This window comes from Pyxicephalus adspersus, chromosome 12, assembly GCF_032062135.1.
Source record: "Pyxicephalus adspersus chromosome 12, UCB_Pads_2.0, whole genome shotgun sequence".
NCBI lineage: Eukaryota > Metazoa > Chordata > Amphibia > Anura > Pyxicephalidae > Pyxicephalus > Pyxicephalus adspersus.
The window spans coordinates 5798858-5819555 of NC_092869.1; the positions used below are offsets into that span (position 1 = coordinate 5798858).

The following is a 20698-nucleotide window of genomic DNA, read 5'->3' on the forward strand; positions in this document are numbered from 1 at the left end:
CCAGCAGCACTCGGAGCTCTACCACAAAACAGTTTAACACTCCCAACAACAACCTTACCGAGGGTCCCATACCATAGATGAGACCCTCACCCCCACTGAAACCGTCCAATACCACTCCTTCCCTCGAGGACCTCACCGACACACCTAAAACAGGGCGGGGGGTGGGAAAAACTTTCTTTCTTCTCTCCGTCACGCTGAAAAAAGACCCTCCCTTTCCGGCTCACCCCCCTTTTAACTCCTCCCTCCCCCCTGCACGTCACTCCCTGCGTACAAATTCAGCAACTCCTCCCCATTCTCTATGTTAACTCCAAACCCTTCCCCTGCCTGCTCCCATCCCTTCCCAGTCATGCACGCCTTGATACTGATTTTTCACTTCGTTCTCTGCTCCAGGCCTCACTTTCTTGTTTGCTTCTTATAGATATATATGTATATGTATGGGTGTACATATATATATATATATATATATATATATACATATATATATAATTATACTTCAATAACTATATATAAATAATTATTGTATCATATCATTTTATATGTATTAAAAAAAACAAAAAAAAATATATATATATACATACACCAGATCAGGGGTGCTGCTGATCTGTGACAGTTTTTAAGCTGTTCCTTTCTCTGAATTGTTTGAAAGGCTAAAAACAGTACAATTGTCTTGTTAAAACTCAGTTGTTTAAAAAATGCACCACACTTTTGCACAGTCCTCATTCAGGTAAGTTTAAATGTTTTTGTGTATTTTGCTTGTTTTGCTTCATGTGCACACCAACATATCAGGACATCATGGATCCTTAAGAGAGCTGAGTATAAAACAAATGCAACAAAAAACAATTTAACTGAAACATTGTTCTGAAGAAAGCGGCTAAATTCCTCCACAGTGAAATGAGAGGCTGGTAATGTCACCCAGAAAATGATGACTAAAGGAGATTCTACAAGTAATTCAATCATGGGCTGTACTTAGTTTTTCACATGTGGCTTCACTATTTTCGCTTCATTCTTGGTAAATAAATATTAACATATTGGGATCTGTTGTGTGTTTTGGTTGGATTAAAAAAAATAACATAAAACAACCAGATGATTTTGTTGAAATTGTGTGTCTACAGACTCGTGAACTTTAGTAGAAATCACACATCATTCTTTTCTAGGATTTCATGGCAATTTCAGTGGAGCTGTGCTTGAATGCCATCATATAAAATAAGTCTCCCTTCATCCCATAAACATCTGAACATTAGAAGAAAACACACAATCCGTACCCTGGCTAGAGCCGTCTGTAGGGAAATAGTCTGCCAGCTGTGTCTTAATTGTCTCTGCATTCATCTCACTAACCGGCCATGTAAAAGACATTTTTTTACTGACCACCAATAAGTTAGTTTAGTAGGGATTCCCAGAGACCTGAACAATATATTGAGGTTCCTTTGGGGTTAGAAGGCTGAAAACGGCCAATTTAATGTATTCGCAACAATGAAAGGTAATTGTTGATTGGTTATGATGGATTTTCATTTAGTATCCTTAACAAGAAGAATGAAATTGGAATTTACTTACAGACCAGCAGTGCAGAGAATTCAGGGCTCATGATGAATGTGGATATATATAAGTAATGTTGCACTGTTTGAAAAGACAAGATAAAACATTTCTTTCTTCCTCTATTTGACCAAAAAGGAAGAGGCACAACTTCTACTACATGTTCGACAAAAATGTTTCCCAGTCTTTGTATTAGTTATTAAAAAAGAATATTCACAAGGGGTGAAGAAGTTAATATAATTAAAAACAATTTGCTCAATCCTGAGAAATCTCAAATGATGTGAAAAAAAAACTCTGCTTTTTTGTAGTGGTCCAATGCAATTTATAATCTCAGTTACAATAGCTACATTTACATCATACATGTAAACATTTCAGAGTAAATAATTGCTGCCATTTATAAAGTTTTTCTGTATTTACCTTCTATATACATGGATTGTCATTTAAGGTACACATATCCCAAGTAAAAAAGAAAAGGTACGCTAAACATTTTCCTTTTATTTTCTTATGTTTGTTATAAATCCAAACTAGGGATGTGCGAGAATGCCTCTGACAGTCTCGCAAATATTTCCCCAAACTTCTGTTGGGTCCACAAAATTTCGGCGAACCGATTTTTCTAATTCCAGTGACTGTGGGAACCTGGGGTCACAGCTGATTGGAATCACGCAGGTGGCTACAATCAGCTGTGACTGCAGGCAAACTCAGATGAACTCTCAATGGACATTCTCCATTGAAAGTTCATCTGACTTCAGTTCTCATTGTCACTGGGCTGTAAGTACAGTACTCGCGTGCCTCCAATCAGGTGTGACTGCTGGCGAGTTCATCTGAGTTCAGTTTCCAATAAGTAATTATAAGTATTTCCAATCAATAATAAGTACAACCCAGTGACCGTGAGAACTTGGGTGCCTCCAATCAGCTATGACTGCAGGCAAACTCAGACAAACTCAGATGAACTCTAAATTCAGCGAGAACACAAACTCATGGTGAATCACACGGCCGAACATTATCATACCGGTTATCCCATCTCTTTTTATAATGGCAAACATTTATAATGCTTTACCTATCAGGACATATTATAAAAAAACATCAGGCACTTGACTGGTCTTAAAATTAGTTAATGCAACCTCAGATGAACAATAATACATGACATTTTACAATGAGATGTTATTTATTTAAAGTTTATTTTCAAAATGGAAAAGCAGTATGTGAAAAATTAGGTATACCCTGACCAGTTCCATAGAATGGTGGACATCCCAGCTAATTCGCTCCAAGGTCTGACAATGCTCAGAGAATATGCAAAACCCAAGAGCCCTATCTCAAACACTACAGGCCTCAGTTAGCATGTTACATGGTAAAGTTCATGTTTACAGTATAATTAGAAAACAATAAACAAGTATGGCTTATTTGGAAGAGTTGCCAGGAGAAAGTCTCTTCTTTCCAAAGATAATATGGCAGCACAGCTTAGTTTTGCACATGGATTTGCATCAGAACAAACCAAAAGACATCTAGAGCAATGTCCTGTGGACAGACAAGACCAGATTGAAGATGTTTGGCCATAACGCACAACACCGCATTGAGAGAAAACCAAAAACAGCATCAAACAGCTCATACCAATCATCATGGTGCTAAGTATAAAACAAATGCATGCAAAACTTAAATAAACTGAAACAATGATCTAAGGAGAGAGAATAATTCATCCACGATGATGTGAGAGACTGAAAAAGTCACATAGAAAATGATAAGGATGGTGACTTCAAAGGTGATTCTATTAAAGTTGAATTATTAGGAGCATTTAGTTTTTCACACATGGCTTCATTCTTGTTAAACAAATAATGATACAATGGTAACTGCTCTGTGTTGTGGTTAGAGTAAAAAAAAAATATATATAACCTGCTAAGAATCATATCATGATTTATATTCAATAACTTGAATATAAGTTATTGCATTGAAAAAAAGTGTATCATGACTGTAGGTTTAATTTTTTCTAATGTCATCCAAAATTGAACTAAAGCTTTGTCTGGTGATAAGCTTGAAGGTAGAATAATGAAAATAAGATCACCTACCCACCCACAGACTCATGAACACTTCTGGAAATCACACATCATCCTGTTCAAATAATGGTAATTATTATTACTCTCTCTGACCAGCTATGTAGGAGACATTTATTTCACTGACCACCAATAAGTTAGTTTTAGTAGGATTTCCCAGGGACCTGAAAATTGTTTTGAGGGTTTGTAGGTTGGGAAATACTGATTTCATGTATTAACAATGATGAAAGGTAATTGTCAATTGGTTATAGGTTATGATGAATACGGTCTTCGTCTTTAGATGACCATCACCACTAAAAGATATAACAGGTCCTAAAAGAATGCAATTTGAATGTACTTACAGAGCAGCAGTGCAGAGAGTTCAGGACTCATGATGACGGTAGATATAAGTAATGTTACACCTTTTTAAAAAACACGATAAGAACCTTTCTTCCTGTATTTGACCAAAAAGGAAGAAACAATCACATACAAATGTCTACTACATATCAGATATAAAAGTTTCAGTCTGTGTACTGATTATTAAAAAAGAACACTCACAAAAGATAAACTAGTTACTCTAAGTAAGAGACGAAAGGTCGAACCTTAGAAACCATAAATATTATCAAACAATAAAACAATCTATTTGTCCTAGTTGTCCAATGCAATTTAGAATACAAATTATAATCTCATTTTTAATAACTCTAAATTTTTAATTTAAATGCTTTACTTTTTTTACACACATTACATAGACATGGTCTGCTGTTGTCACTATCAGGTAACCAGCCTGCGGAATGCCATGCTGCCATGTCCGGAGGGCATGTAGACAAGGAAATTGCTGCAAATGGCATGTAGCCAATGATCATCAGAACTGAGGTGCAACAAAGGATAAAAATGGCTAAAGCATGGAATTGATTTCCTAGAATGGCAATAGTTTATGATACTCAGTACTTGTAGTGTACAAAATGTCCTTTCCTTCCTTCCAATACCCCTCAAATCTATCCCACATGTTTTATAGAGTCATTTATATTCATTTAGCAAGATATATTCATCTAAATTCACTGTCCTAGGGGGCTTGACAGCTCTTCTTTCTTGGCAGTACACTGTGGACCTTTAACTATCCACCCATGCCAGCTGGTTTTCAATGGTCCCTTTGTTTTGAAGTCACTTTTCATTGTCATGTTCTTGTGGACACCCTAAGAAGAACCCCACCAATGTGAATAAGGAAGAAAAAGAGAAAATCAGGAGCTAAAAGATCCCATTGCCAACTTAAGCTAGGTAAAAAGGACATATAGTTTTACAGAGTAGTTTAGGAAAGATTTTTCTCCTAAAGATCAGCTTTAAAAATACAAAGTAAAATGTCAGCTAATTATATACATTTTAAACTAGTATCAGAAGGGTACACATTGGTGGGGGAATATACTGAACATTGTTAGATATGGTGCAAACAACACTGGGGGGCTTCAGCTGCCATGAGTTAGGGGCCAAAGAGGTGCCATCATTGCGACTTCACATGTATTGGCCAATGTATGAAACAAAATCTATTTCTAACCTAAATGCTGAAACAGTTTATCAGCAAATCAAAGCTATTAGGCATTATATTTTGTCCAGTGACAACCAATTCTTGTTTTGCTTCTCCATGAAAGAGAAGATTGCATTTCCAGTTTGAAACAATGTAAGAATTTCAAGTTTTGTCAATGTTTATTAGTGTATGGAATGTCACAGCCCAATAATGAATGTTTGCCTTATATAAGCCTGACATAATTGCGGTAACCTCATGACTAGGTATAAGGGGAGCCAGGCGGTTAGAGGGTGAAAATGTAAGAGAGGGCGCTCTTTACCTCATTGGTGTATGGGGTCATACAGGAGGGGTCCTTTGATGTGATCAGATAAGGGGAGTGGGGTCGTTAATTTTCCTCTCCCACCTTCCCACCTTGATTGTCATGTAAATTCTATTTGGTGATGTTTTTGAATGTCATGGCGGTTGACTTGCACCTTCAGGTTCTTCCAGTTGTGTCAAAGGGGTGAGTGGGTTTCCCACTTCCATGTGGTGCAGTAGATCCTGTAATTGTCCCTGACTTCATGTACTATGACTGGAGATCTGTAATATGATAGAACTGGTGCAGTAAATACAATGCTCTTGTTGGTTTGTTTCAGGGACTCTTAACCTCACTTGGTCTGCTATGGTCATTAAAGGCATCGCCTAGTATGATCTGACATACCTCTGAGAAATCCTTTTTATGATGTGGCCTTCTTGTTTCTTTTCCTTGAGCAAATTTGGTAAAAGCCACCATCTGTCCTGTGGATTCCCCTGATCCCTTTCCTCATTATCGAATATTGTTCACACGTATTTTGAGGTTTACAACCAAACCTTAGCTGATTGATTGGAATGGATGAGTAATAGCATATCTACGTGTGTACTTGACCATAGACATTTCTGTAATATTTGCTTTTTATCAGATTAGACAAAAGTGTGGTAAAATAATATGCTTTGAGTTGGAGAACGGTCAGGGGTGTTGCATTGCAGGGACCACAAATCCTGAGAGTAAAACCTTACATGGTGTATTCAGGGCACGCTATAAAAGACACAACATATATTTTTTTTGTAAACTAACAAAAGAAAATAAAAAAGGAAAGTAGAGGTTTGTTGCATTTTAGAAAATAAATATTGGCTTGAAGATCTCATTGTTTTCCAAATACACACATACACATATGTCATGCAGGAATCTATCTCCTATTTCCTAATTTTAGTTTCTTCTTTTTCCATACTGTTTTCCTTAGAAATGGAAACCATAAAACCCCTCACCATTCTAAAACTTTCTGCATCTTCATACGACAAAAGTCAAGGTTAACCTGTATATTATTAGAAGAAATATGAATTAAAAAAAGGAAGTATAGAAGAAAATAGCCCTACCAGTAATTTAACAATTCTGCAGTGATACCAGTATTACAAAATGTTACAACATTTGTGACGTGCTGCAGAAAAACATTGCAATACCCCACTAGTATACTGGAGATGATGAGTGGGAAATAAATCATACCTAAACTCACAATGTTCACTTTACATAAAAGGGTATACCACCTCTGATTTTTCCCATGGCGGCATTTATTCATAAATGCAAGCCGCATGACTTGCTCTACGGGAGGAGTATCGCGGCTGTGTTTATGAATGGAGCCGTGAGAGTCCTCCTCTCAGTGAGAGATCCCCGGGTTTGCCCTCATTCTGACCTGTAGTGCCCGGGAATGGCTCACTGACAGGAGGATTCCCACGTCTGTATTTATGAATACAGCCGCGATATTTCTCCTATAATGATTTCCGATGGTTTTGTGAAATTTTGTCAAAATTTCGGGGACCCATCGGAACTTTGAAGAAATTTTTGCGAGAATGACAGTGGCATTCTCGCGCGTCACAATTTTTAACTAAAGAAACGGTTTAAAACTTAAGATTTGATTTAGGCCTGTGTGTTTGGTAGCATTTAGTGTAAAAGTCCATCTTGCCTCTTTTTTAGGAAGTTCCTTGTCAAAATCCCTTCCTCTCATATTTAGATATAAATGGTCTAAAGCTATAAATCTAAATTCTGTTAATAAAACTGTAATGAGTAGCCATATGGTGGCTTAGAGAGGTAATTATTCTTCCACACATTGTATACATGCTCGTATATACGTTTACAAAACGTGCCAATATAGTAATGTCCACAGGAACAAAATGCTAGATAAATGACAGCTGAAATGTCACAATCAACATAATGACATAGGTAAAATTTCACTTGAGTTGGAATTTTAAATGGATCCTTCTCATTGTATAACTATTTACATTGATTGCATTTTTGGCAAAGAAAAAAACCTAGTTTAGATTGAGTTGCACATGCTGTACTACAAGAATCAAAATGTCTTCTAACCAAATTATCTTTACATGATGGAAGTTTCCTGAATGTGATCTGGGGAGGTGTTTCCTAAGTGATGAATCTGCAATAGGTAAAGGCCAAAATTGTTTGTAAATCTCCAGTTACATATTTTGTTGTAAATAAAGTGTTATTAAAGTTATTTTTCTTTCATGTTTATTATTATTGTTTTTTGGCCCAAAAGGATATCTTCTCATGTTCTCACTAATGCCTTTTTAGGCTTTTTTTTAGAATTTTCTGACTGTCTAAGTCCTATTTTTAAATCATTTGCAGCCGATTTATAGTATTCATCTTTCTTACAGATTCTTGTTATTCCCAGATATTGCGAATATGGGATAGTATTTTTCAGAGCAGTGGGATCTGTACTGCCTGCTGATAAAATAGTATTCCCGGCTGTAGACTTGCGATGTAGTTTAGATCTAAGTGTATTTTCAAATTCAATATCTATCTGGATGTCCAAAAGCAGAAATAGAAGTATTACTGGCTTTCATTGTGAAATTCAAATTGTATGTGTTGTGATATAGGTAATATAGAAAATGATCCAAAAAGCCCCTAGTGCCCCTCCACCCAAGGAATATATTATCAATGTACTTTCGCCATAATAGGATGTAGCGAAGGCACATCAACGCTGACTCCTCTTCCCAAACACCAAGATATAGGTTTGCGTATGTAGGGGCACAACGTGTGCCCATAGCAACCCCCTGCACTTGGCGGTATATTTGGTCATCAAAGAAATAGATGTTATGATGTAGTATATAGGTAAGTAATGAAATTAACAAGTTGCTTTGTTGCTGGACTGATTTGATTTAAAAACTGCTTGATAGTCTGAATACCCCTATTATTGGGAATACTCAAATATAGAGCCTCTACATCAATTGCTACCACTAGGGCCCCCACTGGGATGTTCATTTCTTCAATGGTTTTAGGCAAATCTGGAGTATCTATTAAGTCATCAGTTAATTGACTGGCGTTATATGAGATACATCCAACACCGGAGATCGGATGTCCAGGTGGATCCTTAAGATTTTTATGCACCTTAGGTAAGGCGGAGAAAGTTTGTAACATGGGTGTTTTAATGTTTAAAAATTCATTAGTATCTTTTTGATTATGTTGTAAAATTCATCATGTTACGGCTTTATACAGCTTTTAGATGAAATGTGGTACAATATTTGTTCTGAAGGATCTTCTAGCATAATGATATATACTCTTCCTTATCTAAGATAACAAATTTTTCCACCCTTGTCCCATGGTTTTATACCAATTTGTTTATTGCTTGTAATGTCAATGACTGGTGTTGAGGCATTTATCAGCTGGCAACTTATATTTGATCAGAAAAAATCTGAATTTGATCTAAAAAAACTAACAAAAATTATTGCCTGGGCTGCTTGAGGGCATTGATGCTGCCAATCTAGTTCTGTTTTTTTTTTTACCTAAAAGAGATGTGGTAGTGAATGTAGTTTTTGTTTGTAAATATGTATTATACTGTGTAGGTTTATGTATTCTTCCTCTTTTCTATATCAATAATTCTTCAAAAAGTCTATGGGGCAGTACTGTATAATGGATATTTTATTGCCAATGTAGATCATATTTGATGCCGATCTCCTCATTCATGAGGAAGCAGAAACAGATGTCGACTACTGATAGACTGAATGTAGAAGATATGTGTTATGATTAAGTGTATTGTTTTTAAATGATTGAATCAATTGTAATTTTTTATATTTGACACATTTTTTAGATATAATTTTGTGGGCCTTTGAAAGTCCATTTATTTATGCCGGAAAAGGTTTTGCAGTACCAAAAGTTATTTTCTGTCCCTTTTTTAGATCAATATGAGTGTAAGGATAGAACATGGTAAATCTTTGATAATCTAAAGCAACAACTAAAATATAAAGAATAGGTGATTGTTGCTTTTCAGAAAAAAATATTGGCTTTACCCTCTCTAGCGGTAACCCAGAGTGTTACTTGGGGTAGAAAAAAGTTGTTGAAAGCGGTAACCCCGAGTCACACTCGGGGTAGGTAAACCTATGAGAAGGTAAGTAAATACAGCGCTTACCTGACCCGCTAGCGTCCCGCATCGTCCATCGCCGCGATCCCTGTCTGCTTTCTTTTTCCTCCGGCGTCTTCTGCACACGATGAGTCACCGGGCAGTTCCCGGTGACGTTGGTGTGTGTGTTTGTTGCCGGCTGGACAAGGCGGGAAATTCAAAATCCATTTGTATTGCATTCAATACACAATAACTGTATTGAATGCAATACATTGGATTTTAATGTGTAAAGGCAGTACATTGTTTTTAGGAATATTTATTTTACAGTATATATAATAGTATGATTATCATATTTATTCTTTTTTTACATTTAAAAACATTTAAATATATATATATATATATTTAAATTTATTTAATTTCATATATTTACAGGATTTTGTGTTTCAAATTTCATTATACTCATACTATTATATTATACTGTAAAATAAATTTTCATGAAAAACAATGTACCGCTTTTAGACATATAAAACTAGAAAGAAATAAACCGCTAGGGAGGTTAAAAACATTGTTTTCCAAATTGACATTTACGTCATGGGGGACTCCAGGAACCAAAATACACTAAAACTTTCTGCATCTTCAAAAGTAAAAGGAAATGTAGAACAAATAGCCAGCCTGTAGTTTCACAACTCTGCATTATTGTCTGCTGCAGAAAAACATTGCAATACCCTGCTAGTATACCGGGGATGATGAGTGGGAATTAGGGGGCCATCTGACTCTGCATGGGCTCTAAGCAGCAATGTTGTTGTTTACTACAGATGTACAAAAATAGCCACCAGGAAATTTAAGTGCTAAACTTAGTGTGGTAGTAGTGGAAACTGTATGCAGAAGTGAGGTGTGAAGTTTGTGGTAGCCGATAACTGAAAAACAATTTGTTGAAAGTCACAAAAAGCACTGTGATGTGTAAACTTAGTGAACAGGTCACCATATCAGACATTTATTATAAGGTGATTCTGGTGGCACAAACTGTGTGATTTTTTTGGAGTATAGAGCAATTGTGTGCAAGAAATGAGGTGTTTTTAATGCTGCAGAAGGAAGCCAACCAGATGTCATTTCAATGTTAAATGTTCAGGCAGGGGCTTTTTAGCACAGATAAAGAAAACAGAAACAATAGTAATAACATTTAAATAAAAGTGATTTATTTTAACATTATAAAAAGAGACCTACCATAGATATATTTAAGGTTAATGTAACATTTGGTAATTCCAAAGAAACAAGCATTACATTGTATATAATATTATATTAGCCTCCCTTAAACATGACTTTGCTGCTGGCAGCCTATTAGAGCAATTGAATAGTAAAAGTAAGGAATGTGCGACTGTGGATGTTTGGTGACTGATCTTGTGTCTTACATGGGTAAATCACGTTCTTAGTACTTCAAAAGTCCATCTTCTCTTAATTCCTGCCCCGATGAAGGAAGTGCAATCTCCCAAAGAGCATTGGGTTTTTTTTTAGTACAAAATCAACATTGGGTTTCCTTTGATCCCCTCATTTGGACCCCAGCACCTGACCATTTACATAGACTCTGATTTATTAAGTTCAGGTTTTATTTTCCCTCTGCCTGAGTGGCCTCCAATCTAAGTGACCTTCACCAAAGACTTCTGAACAACCCCATCTATGTCATCCTAGCCATTCATTCATCTCTCAACTAATCATTCAATTTCAACTTAGCCATTCATTCAACATGCTTCATTGCAATATGGTTACTACAGAGTGGACCCCTAAAGTATAAGATTCCACTTTTATTTTTGCTATGGCTTTATAATACATGATCTATGACTGAACCCACATTGTTGGTTGAACACATCGCACATCCATCGTGTACCTGAAACTAAAGACTGCTGGAGTTCCAGATGACATAGGTTGTATATCTAAGACATAAGTCAATTAGATATGTGGATTTCATACAAAAACTGTGAAAGCAACTTGAGTCACTCAACCATGCCTAACCTCCCCTTCCATTCATTTTACCAGTAAGTGCACAAACCAACCATTAGATGAGTAAGGTAAATCTTAGCTCCTGTACTGGAAATTATGATGATTTAATGTAAGGGACAATGAGATTCTTTGCAAATAGCACAGTCTGAACATTATATGAGTATTGTTTATTGTTCAAAATTGACACTAATGTAACACCATGCAGACATAATCTGACCATCCAGTAGGCAGTAAGACTTCATTATATTGCAGTCATGGAGACATGAACACTTTATTTGCAGGTTCAAAAGAATTAATAAATTTGATGTGATAATAGATGAAAAGGATTGTAATTGATAATATGAATCCTGATAGTAATATCCAGATTATGTTCTGTATAGCTGCTGAATATTCATTTTCACCTAAAAATACAAATAAATTATAATGAACCCCCCAGCAACTTACTGCATCTTAAGAAAACCAAATACTTTGTAATATTTCTGCGATGTGTAAGTAGAGATGAGTAGAAACTCCTTTGAATTTTTATTGCTGCCTGTGACTCCTCTGAGAAAATTTCTCAGTGCATATTTTCCCAACAACCAACCAAGACACAAATAATAATAAAAACAACTGATTAAAGTTCTAACTAATAAAATTTTATGAACTTAAAAAATGTTCTAATTGTTTTCTTTATTAATACTTCCTGTGATAGTGATCACATAGGAATTGTGGATTAATATTCCCTATGGCTTCATATAGATCATAACAATACCCTGACACTAAAATCATAACCTGGGCTTCAATTCATTGGCTTGGAAAAAGCTTGCTGTCATTTACTCAATAGATTGGCGACATGAAATGCCATAAAACAATATTATGTGGACAGCTCTATAAAAGGTGAGAATTATAGCAAAAAAAAATCTTATAATTGTTGGTTTTGGAGTAACTTGGTTATATGCATTACATGAACATGTCTTCTCAATATAACGAGTATTCTACAACAAGATCCACCCCTACGGGTCAACAAGACCCGTAATGGAAGTAAAGTATGTAATATTATATAGGAATATCCTGCATTTTCATACACACACCAGAAGTTGATGAGAAATGGAAATGAACACAGCAAGAATATAACAAACTGTTATTAAGGCATACAAAATAAAAATAAATTATAATTACCTTGTATGTCCACATTTATTTCCATACTTCTCTTTTTCACACTTTTGGTTCTTACTTCACAGGAATAATTCCCAGAATCCTTTATCTCAGCTGATGTGACTTCATATTGATGAGATGAATTGAATACAATGGACAATGTTCGGCTCACCTTGTATCTCGATGTATAATGTGTTACTTCTTTTTGTTATGCTTTTAGTTGATGATCTCACATGACACAAATAATTCCCAGAATCCTCAAACTTAGCAGACTGGACCCTGTATTGATGTGATAAACTATATTTCTGAACATTCCACCCATCTCTATAGAAAGCAAATTGCAGATCTGTAGATGGAATGAATGGACTAAGTTTTGTTTGGCAGGTCAGGGTCTGATTGTCCCCTTCTTGGATTGCATTTGAGATCATTATTATTTCTGGCTCAGTGAAGGGCTCTGAAAGAAAGTATGTCAATAATAAAAATACATAGCTGATAAATTATTACCTGAATGAATGTAATAGGCTTAATTAGACATTTCTGAAGATTTAATGCCAATCACAAAAATTGTACACAATACTTTTCGAATGCTTCCTCCACTCTCTGAATCATTTTATGATTATTTTACTTTCTCCTACTCCTACTTAAAAAGCAAGTAAACTCAAAACTGGCCAAAACAAAACAAAAGTAACTAGACTTACCTTCAATTCTGCTGACCAGTCAATCGGTCCAGGGGTTTCTTCCATCAGGTCCTGCATAATCCTGGTATCTGTCTTCAGGTCGCTGCACTAGTCACCGCCATGTTCTCTTCTTCTTCCTCGTTCTTCTTACTACGTCACCCGATGCAGGCGCGAGATCCAGTGACGAAGTTTGGGAAAATACTTTTTCCCATTTTTTGCTAAAGAGCACCTCAGGCATGCGCAGAAGGAACACCTAAGAACCTCCCAGGATGGATGACGTAGGTATACCGGGAGGCTTTGCACAATCCAAAATTAAAGTGTTGGACCCTTTTTTTTTTATAATGGTCTTCCCTTATACCTCGGTCTCTTTCAGATATCAATAATGGTCCCCCCTTACGACTCGGGTCACTTTCAGTAATCACTAATGGTCCCCCCTTACAACTCGGGTCACTTTCAGTAATCACTAATGGTCCCCCCTTACAACTTGGGTCACTTTCAGTAATCACGGATGGTCCCCCCTTACGACTCGGGTCAATTTCAAAACTTACTAATGGCCACCCTTACGACTTGGGTCACTTTCAGTAATCTCTAATGGTCCCCCCTTACGACTCAGGTCACTTTCAAAAAACACTAATGGTCTCCCCTTACGACTTGGGTCACTTTCAGAAATCTAATGGTCCCCCCTTACGACTCGGGTCACTTTCAGAAATCACTAATTGTCCCCCCTTACAACTCGGGTCACTTTAAAAAAACGCTAATGGTCCCCCCTTACGACTCGGGTTATTTTCAGAAATCACTAATGGTCCCCCTTACAACTCAAGTCACTTTAAAAAAACACTAATAGCCCCCCTTATGACTCAGGTCACATTCAGATATCACCAATGGTTGCCCCTTACAACTCGGGTCACTTTCATAAATCACAAAAGGTCCCCCCTTTCACCTCGGGTCACTTTAAAAAATCAATAATGATCCCCCCATTACGACTCGAGTCACTTTCAGAAAATCACCAATGTTCCCCCATTACGACTCGGGTCACTTTCAGAAATCTCTGTTGGTCCCCCCTTATGACTCGGGGCACTTTCAGAAATCACTAATCGTCCCCTTTACGACTCGGGGTTACTTTCAGAAATCACTAATGGTCCCTCTTTAAGACCCCAGATTTCTGAAAGTGACCCGAGTCCTAAGGGGGGACCATTAGTGATTTCTGAAAGTTACCCGAGTCGTAAGTGGGGACTATTAGTGATTTCTGAAAGTGACCTGAGTCGTAAGGGAGGACCATTAGTGATTTCTGAAAGTGACCCGAGTCGTAAGGGGGGTTATTGGTGTTTTTCTAAAGTGACCCGAGTTGTAAGGGGGGACCGTTATTGATTTCTGAAAGTGACCAGAGTCGTAAAGGGGAGCATTAGTGATTTGTGAAAGTGACCGGAGTCATAAGGGGGGACCATTAGTGATTTCTGAAAGTGACTTGAGTCGTAAGGGGGGACCATTAGTGATTGTTAAAAGTGACCTGAATCTTAAGGGGCACCATTAGAGATTTCTGAAAGTGAACCGAGCCGTAAGGGGGGACCATTGGTGATTTCTAAAAGTGACCGGAGTTATAAGGGGGACCATTAGTGATTTCTGAAAGTGACCTGAGATGTAATGGGGGACCATTAGTGATTACTGAAAGTTACTTGAGTCGTAATGGGGGGACCATTAGTGATTTTTGAAAGTGACCCGAGTCGTAAGAGGGTACCATTGGTGATTTCTTAAAGTGACCTGAGTCATGAGGGGGGACCATTATTGATTTCTGAAAGTGACCCGAGTTATAAGGGGGACCATTAGTGAGTTTTGAAAGTGAACCGAGTTGTAAGGGGGGACCATTTGTGATTTCTGAATATGACCCGAGTGGTAAGGTAGGACCATTGTTGATTTCTGAAAGTTCCCCAAATTGTAACGGAGGACCATTAGAGATTTCTGAAAGTGACCCGAGTTTTTTTTTTTTTTAAAAAAAAGGGTTTTGCACTTAAAAAAAAAAACAAACAGAATTTTTACCTTACATAAAAAGGTTGTCTACCCTTTTGTGTAAAGTGAAAATTATGAGCTTAGGCACGCTTGAAGATCCCTCAATATCCATCTTTTCAATCTTTCCTTTCCATCTTCTTCTATCTCTTAAAACTCACTACCTCACTACTTCCTACTATTCCATATCCCTCCTCCCCTATTATGTGATACTTCTAGATTGTAAGCTCTTTGGGGCAGGGTCCTCTCCTCCTCCTGTGTCCCTGTCTATAAATAAATCCTGTTAATTAATATTAACAATCTTCCTTCATTAATTATAATTTTAAAAGTAGAATTTACAATATTTAAGCTGTTAAAAGGTAAAATAACACAACAAGTTTTTGCCTCATTATTCACCTTCAAACAAAAATATAGATTGACCTAGGGGTCCCAAAAACTCATCAGATACTTTGTCAGATCACGTAAATTTTCTGACCTGATCAACTACACTATTCAATTTAGAATGAGTTAGAAAGTTTAGAAATAATTGATTGATATTTGATTTGATGAAATGATCATATGAACGGCATGATAGAATTGGAAAATAGAACAATGTTTGACTTAGTTCACCATGCATAGTAAGCTCTGCACCCATAGACCATCTGTACTGATATATAAATATATGAAATCCATGTTGTGATCCATAATGTGGAATATTTATATGACCACAACCATAACAAATAATTATTGTTAGGGTTTACATACTCTTTGAAGATTACAAATATTTAAATGTTTTTACTCATTTATTTGATAAGTGGTCATACCGTTATTTATTTATATGTTGAGTTCTGGGATATCAGAGCCGCCGATCAGAAGGGTGGGGTTTAAATATTGATTTTAGTATTGTAGGTTTATTGTTAGGGATGTATATTCCTCTTTTAGTTTTAGTTTAGTTTTAGTTTAATAATCAACTCTTTACTCTTCTTAAGGGATGTATATTCTTCTTCTTGATGTTCTATGTATTGTTTTGGTGAAACACCACTGAAGTCCAATACTAAGGGTTGAGCAAGGTATTGAAACTTACCATTTATTTTAACATTTAACTCTTTACTCCTCTTTACTATTTTTCCACTTATTGTTCTCACTTCACAGTAATATGTCCCAGAATCCTCCAGCTGAGCGGACTGGACTCCATATTGATCAGATGAACTGAATCTTTGAATAATCTGACCGTCTCTGTAGAATACAAACTGCAGTTCTGTGTCTGGTCTGTATGGAGAGACATTTGTATGACATGTCACAGTCACATTATCTCCTTCTGTTACCGGAAATGGGGTCACTTTTATTTCAGGGGGTGTGAACAGTTCTGTAAATACAAATATCAAACAGTAATACATTATTTTCCAGTGTGTGATGTAACTGTCAAAGACATTGAAAATAGGAAACCATCTAAACACAAAACCATCGTATATTGCAGACTAAATGTGGTGGCAGCATTGTTAGAATTTGGGTAGGGCAGCTGGAAATGGAAGTTTGCTCTTTTTGTATCAGTAACTTGACCCACTTATTAGAAGAGTAAGTAATTGCCTCCTAATCTTACAGTTCTTCCTTTCTAGGTGTTTGGAGCCAAAGTAAGTAAACTCTAAGTAGATGTTTAGTACACATTATAAAGTTGGTATCATATCATAGAGACAGAAATATGACTATCTGGTGCCCCTGTATGGTAGGCTATAGAATGATGTATGTTACTGTGAGTATGTTATGTATATAGGTGCTGCAATTTTATCTCTAAATGTATATTTTACATGACTCCGTAACCTGCTTATTACTGACCACAGAAATATATAAAAGTGTGGGATATGAACAATACTTACAGGAGACAAAGCTGAGCCCAACTGACACAGCTGCTGAGTATGTAGAGGATATATCTGGTTATAACTAACACCGATAGACAACAAACCTACCTTACTCCAACCAAATGAATTTTTAAGACTTACCTGTAATAGGTATAAAAGCTTCTCCGCTATGTCTATTCCATGCAATGTTAAAGATCTCCTTTGTACATTCATATTTATGAGATATTTCCTGGTTTATATTTCCAATATGTAACTCAGGAGAATATTGCCAATTTGTAATGGCAGATTTATCTTTGTAATATTTTGTCCGTCTTGAGGAATAATTGGGATATTGGTGACATCTCAGAGTGACATCATCACTTTCATGAACAGAAAGAGGAGCTTGCAGGATCACCCAGGCTGAAACATAGAAATACGAACAATGTGTATTAGAAAAAGTCACAATACAACAGTGCTGTAAAAGCCCAAGATGCCAACTCAGCAGCATGACAGCCCCACACATTTACAAGTTCCTTAGCTCCCAAGGTGAAAGTGTCCTTCCCACCATTGTAACCTTTGGAGTACATCAGCAGCCGGGGTGGCAGGTCCTGCTTTCTCACCCGTCTCCACCATGTTGAACTGGCCAAGGTGATTGCATCCTCTGTCTACCCCCTCAGCCCTGACAATAACAGTACATATGTTTACAGTATATTGTGCCCATTCTTCACACAAATAGAGCTTTCATAACAACTTTTATGTACTCAATTCCCCTTGAACCCAAAATACGGGGCTGCAGATCAATATTCAATTATAATTTCTTATTTTTTAATTATATGAATATATTTATGTTTATACAGTTTCATAAAATTCTCAAATATTGACTGCCTAGAATTATACCTTGCATGATCCTCCACAGATGAGATAATGTAGTATAATATAGTATAGTATAGTATATTATAGTAAAATTCAATTGGCTTAGAATTTACCTAATCCCAAAAAAATGCTAACTCTTAATTTAAGGGGTATATTGCATTGAATCTTGTTAGGTTGGTTTGAAATGTGATAATCATTTGTGGGGCTAAAGGTAAGTGTCCACAGGGGTTTTTCACCCTGCCTCTGACATATGTAGGTAATCCTACAGAAAGTACAACTATATATTTACTAACCATCACTGACATCAAGTTTTAGAGGATCACTTCTGCCAGTATTGGTGCTTTCACATTGGTAATTCCCGCTGTCATCTGTTCCTGCAGATATGATTACAAAGTTTTGTCCTGTATGTATCTTAGTACCATCCTTGTACCAGATGTAACTCAGATCTGATGAAGTCGGTGATCTTACATTACAAGTCATTGTCAGAGACTCCGTTGTGAAGATCTTGTCCCAGTTTGGGTTGAAGGTCAGCAAAGGTCTTGATGAAGATCCTACAATGTATAACATTGCACATGGAAATTATTGGTCAAATAACATATGTTAGAAATCTGTTATATTATATAACTAAACAAAAAATGCTGAAGGTGACAACATGAGGGTATAAAATGATATTGTGAACATATTTCTAGACACCTGTACCTTATACCTGCAACAATTTGCTCCCCAGACACATTCACTTAAAGGTGACTTTGTCATGAAAGAAATATAGGAGCTGCCAATGCCAGATTCCCATTTTGACCGACAACCTCAGTCCCAGTTCTGAATGAAGCATGCTGTATATGGATGTCAGAAAAGTGTCATACCTTCTTATCACCATACTTGTTCTAGGTACATGGTCAAACCACACAAGTCAGGAAATCAAAATATTTCCCAAGAGGGCCACAATCACTCAGCTGTCTAGGAAGTATGGGACAATGCTGGAATGTTAAGGAAATTAGCAATTATTTTTTTTGGTAAAGGATAGTGTGATCTAAAAAAAGGATGTGCTTTTACTTTATATTATTTATTATAAATAATACTTTATAGGAATCATTATATTGATATTTACTGGTAACAAAAATTATCTTACCTGCTGTTTCCATAACAATCACTAAAAAATGGACAAAAAAGGATGTTAAAAAGTGTCATTGTCTTATAAATTCATACATGTAAACAGTTCAGAATGAATAATTGCTGCCATTTACACACACAGATTTTGAATTCTGTATTTTACCTTCTGTAATCATGGATCAGATATGTTCAAAATGGCACTGACAACTTAAAGATTAAGAAGTTATATAAAATTAATATTCATCCAAAGTGCAATATTATCAAATGTAATATTATCCAAATCCTCAATAGATATTGTAAGGCCCTGGTCAGTACCAGTCCTCACCAGACACCAGTTCCCCAATCTAACGCCGCAGTCTTCACCTATAGCAAGCCCCCGCTCATCCTCGGGAGAATGGTTTCATCTCCAAGCACTCGGTTGCTCCCAGGAGTGCACAAGGGATTGTGTCTGGGGATAGGCTGGCAGCCAGCCAGGAGCCCACAAATACCGAGTGAGTACAGAAATCATCAGGGAATCCATAAAACAAGCCAAAATCAAACACAGGAGATCAGTACTCCAAACAAGGTACAAAGGGAAGGGCACAAGCAGAGTCGGGGTCACAGGCAAAGGTCGGTCCAAGCTGAGTTCAAGCGGAATGTCAGGAACAGGCAAAGGTCAGCAACAGACAACCACTCAAGAATCTCTACAGCACAGGTAAATCCATCTAACGCTATACCAGGCACAGAAGACAGGAAGCAGAGAGGCTATAAAGCCCCAGCAGCCAATGACAGCATGGGATAAACAGGAACCTCTCGCTAATCAGCTGCACACATCTTCAATTCCACTCAGCTGTGCAGCCTCAGAGCAGAGGATGTCGAGAGGAAAAACACAGGTAACGGAAAACAGGGATGCTGCAACCCTCATGACACAAATCCTAACCCCCCCGTGCTACCGCACCCACAGCCTCTGGAGGAAATAGACCGCATGTGCCCACCTTTGGAGGGGCATCACCTGGGATTGTAGGCCCAAAGACTGTCTCCTAACAGATATACACTTTAAATGTTCAAAATGTAAATGCTAAAAAAATATAAAAAATCTATGGATAAAATATAAGGAGCACCCCCCAGCTGATAATGCCATTCAATCCGACTTCAGCGGGAGTAACCTACTGACATATCACCAGGTTGGATAAGGTAAGTCAATTTTAAATAAATCCATCAATGTAAATAACATAATATTAAACTTGACCAGCACAGGAGAACCTCCTGACATTGTAATATAAGTATGCCTTACAAATTATACATTTGTATCTGTAACAAATGTACCATTTGTAAGAGATACTTATATTACAATCTCAGGGGGTTCTCCTTTGCCGAGCCTCTAGTGCCCGGGAATCGCACGAAAAGGAGGATTTCTAGGGCTGCATCATGCAGTGGGTAGGTGTGCTTCTCCTATTTAATCAAACCAGCATCCTAATTTTTTTAGGCATTGACATTTAGCACATTTAAATAGTATATCTATTGAGGATTTGAATATTAATACACTTTGGATGGATATTATTAGACATTAATTAACTTTCTAATCTTTTTGTTGTCAGTTCAATTGTTTTGAGCAATTAATTATTTCAGCGTGCAACTCAATTACTAGCGCAGGTGATATTCAATTATATTCATCTAC

At 36.9% G+C, this 20698-nt stretch overlaps 1 protein-coding gene and 1 long non-coding RNA gene across 2 annotated transcripts; both read right to left on the minus strand.

Annotated features, from left to right (window-relative positions):
* Positions 1-11687: 11687 nt before the first annotated feature.
* Positions 11688-12715, minus strand: LOC140341997 (uncharacterized). The gene is made up of 2 exons (XR_011922973.1): positions 12591-12715; positions 11688-11833 (listed from the first exon to the last, which is right to left on the minus strand). It is a non-coding gene; the product is annotated as an uncharacterized lncRNA (long non-coding RNA).
* A 6-nt stretch (positions 12716-12721) lies between these two features.
* LOC140342482 (Fc receptor-like protein 3) lies at positions 12722-19670 on the minus strand (the record flags this gene model as incomplete). Its single annotated transcript, XM_072428680.1, has 5 exons — positions 19061-19670; positions 18225-18482; positions 17221-17478; positions 16308-16589; positions 12722-13020 (listed from the first exon to the last, which is right to left on the minus strand). Coding segments are annotated over exons 1-5 (1110 nt in total), but the record flags the coding sequence as incomplete, so codon positions are not given.
* Between the last annotated feature and the right edge of the window lie 1028 nt (positions 19671-20698).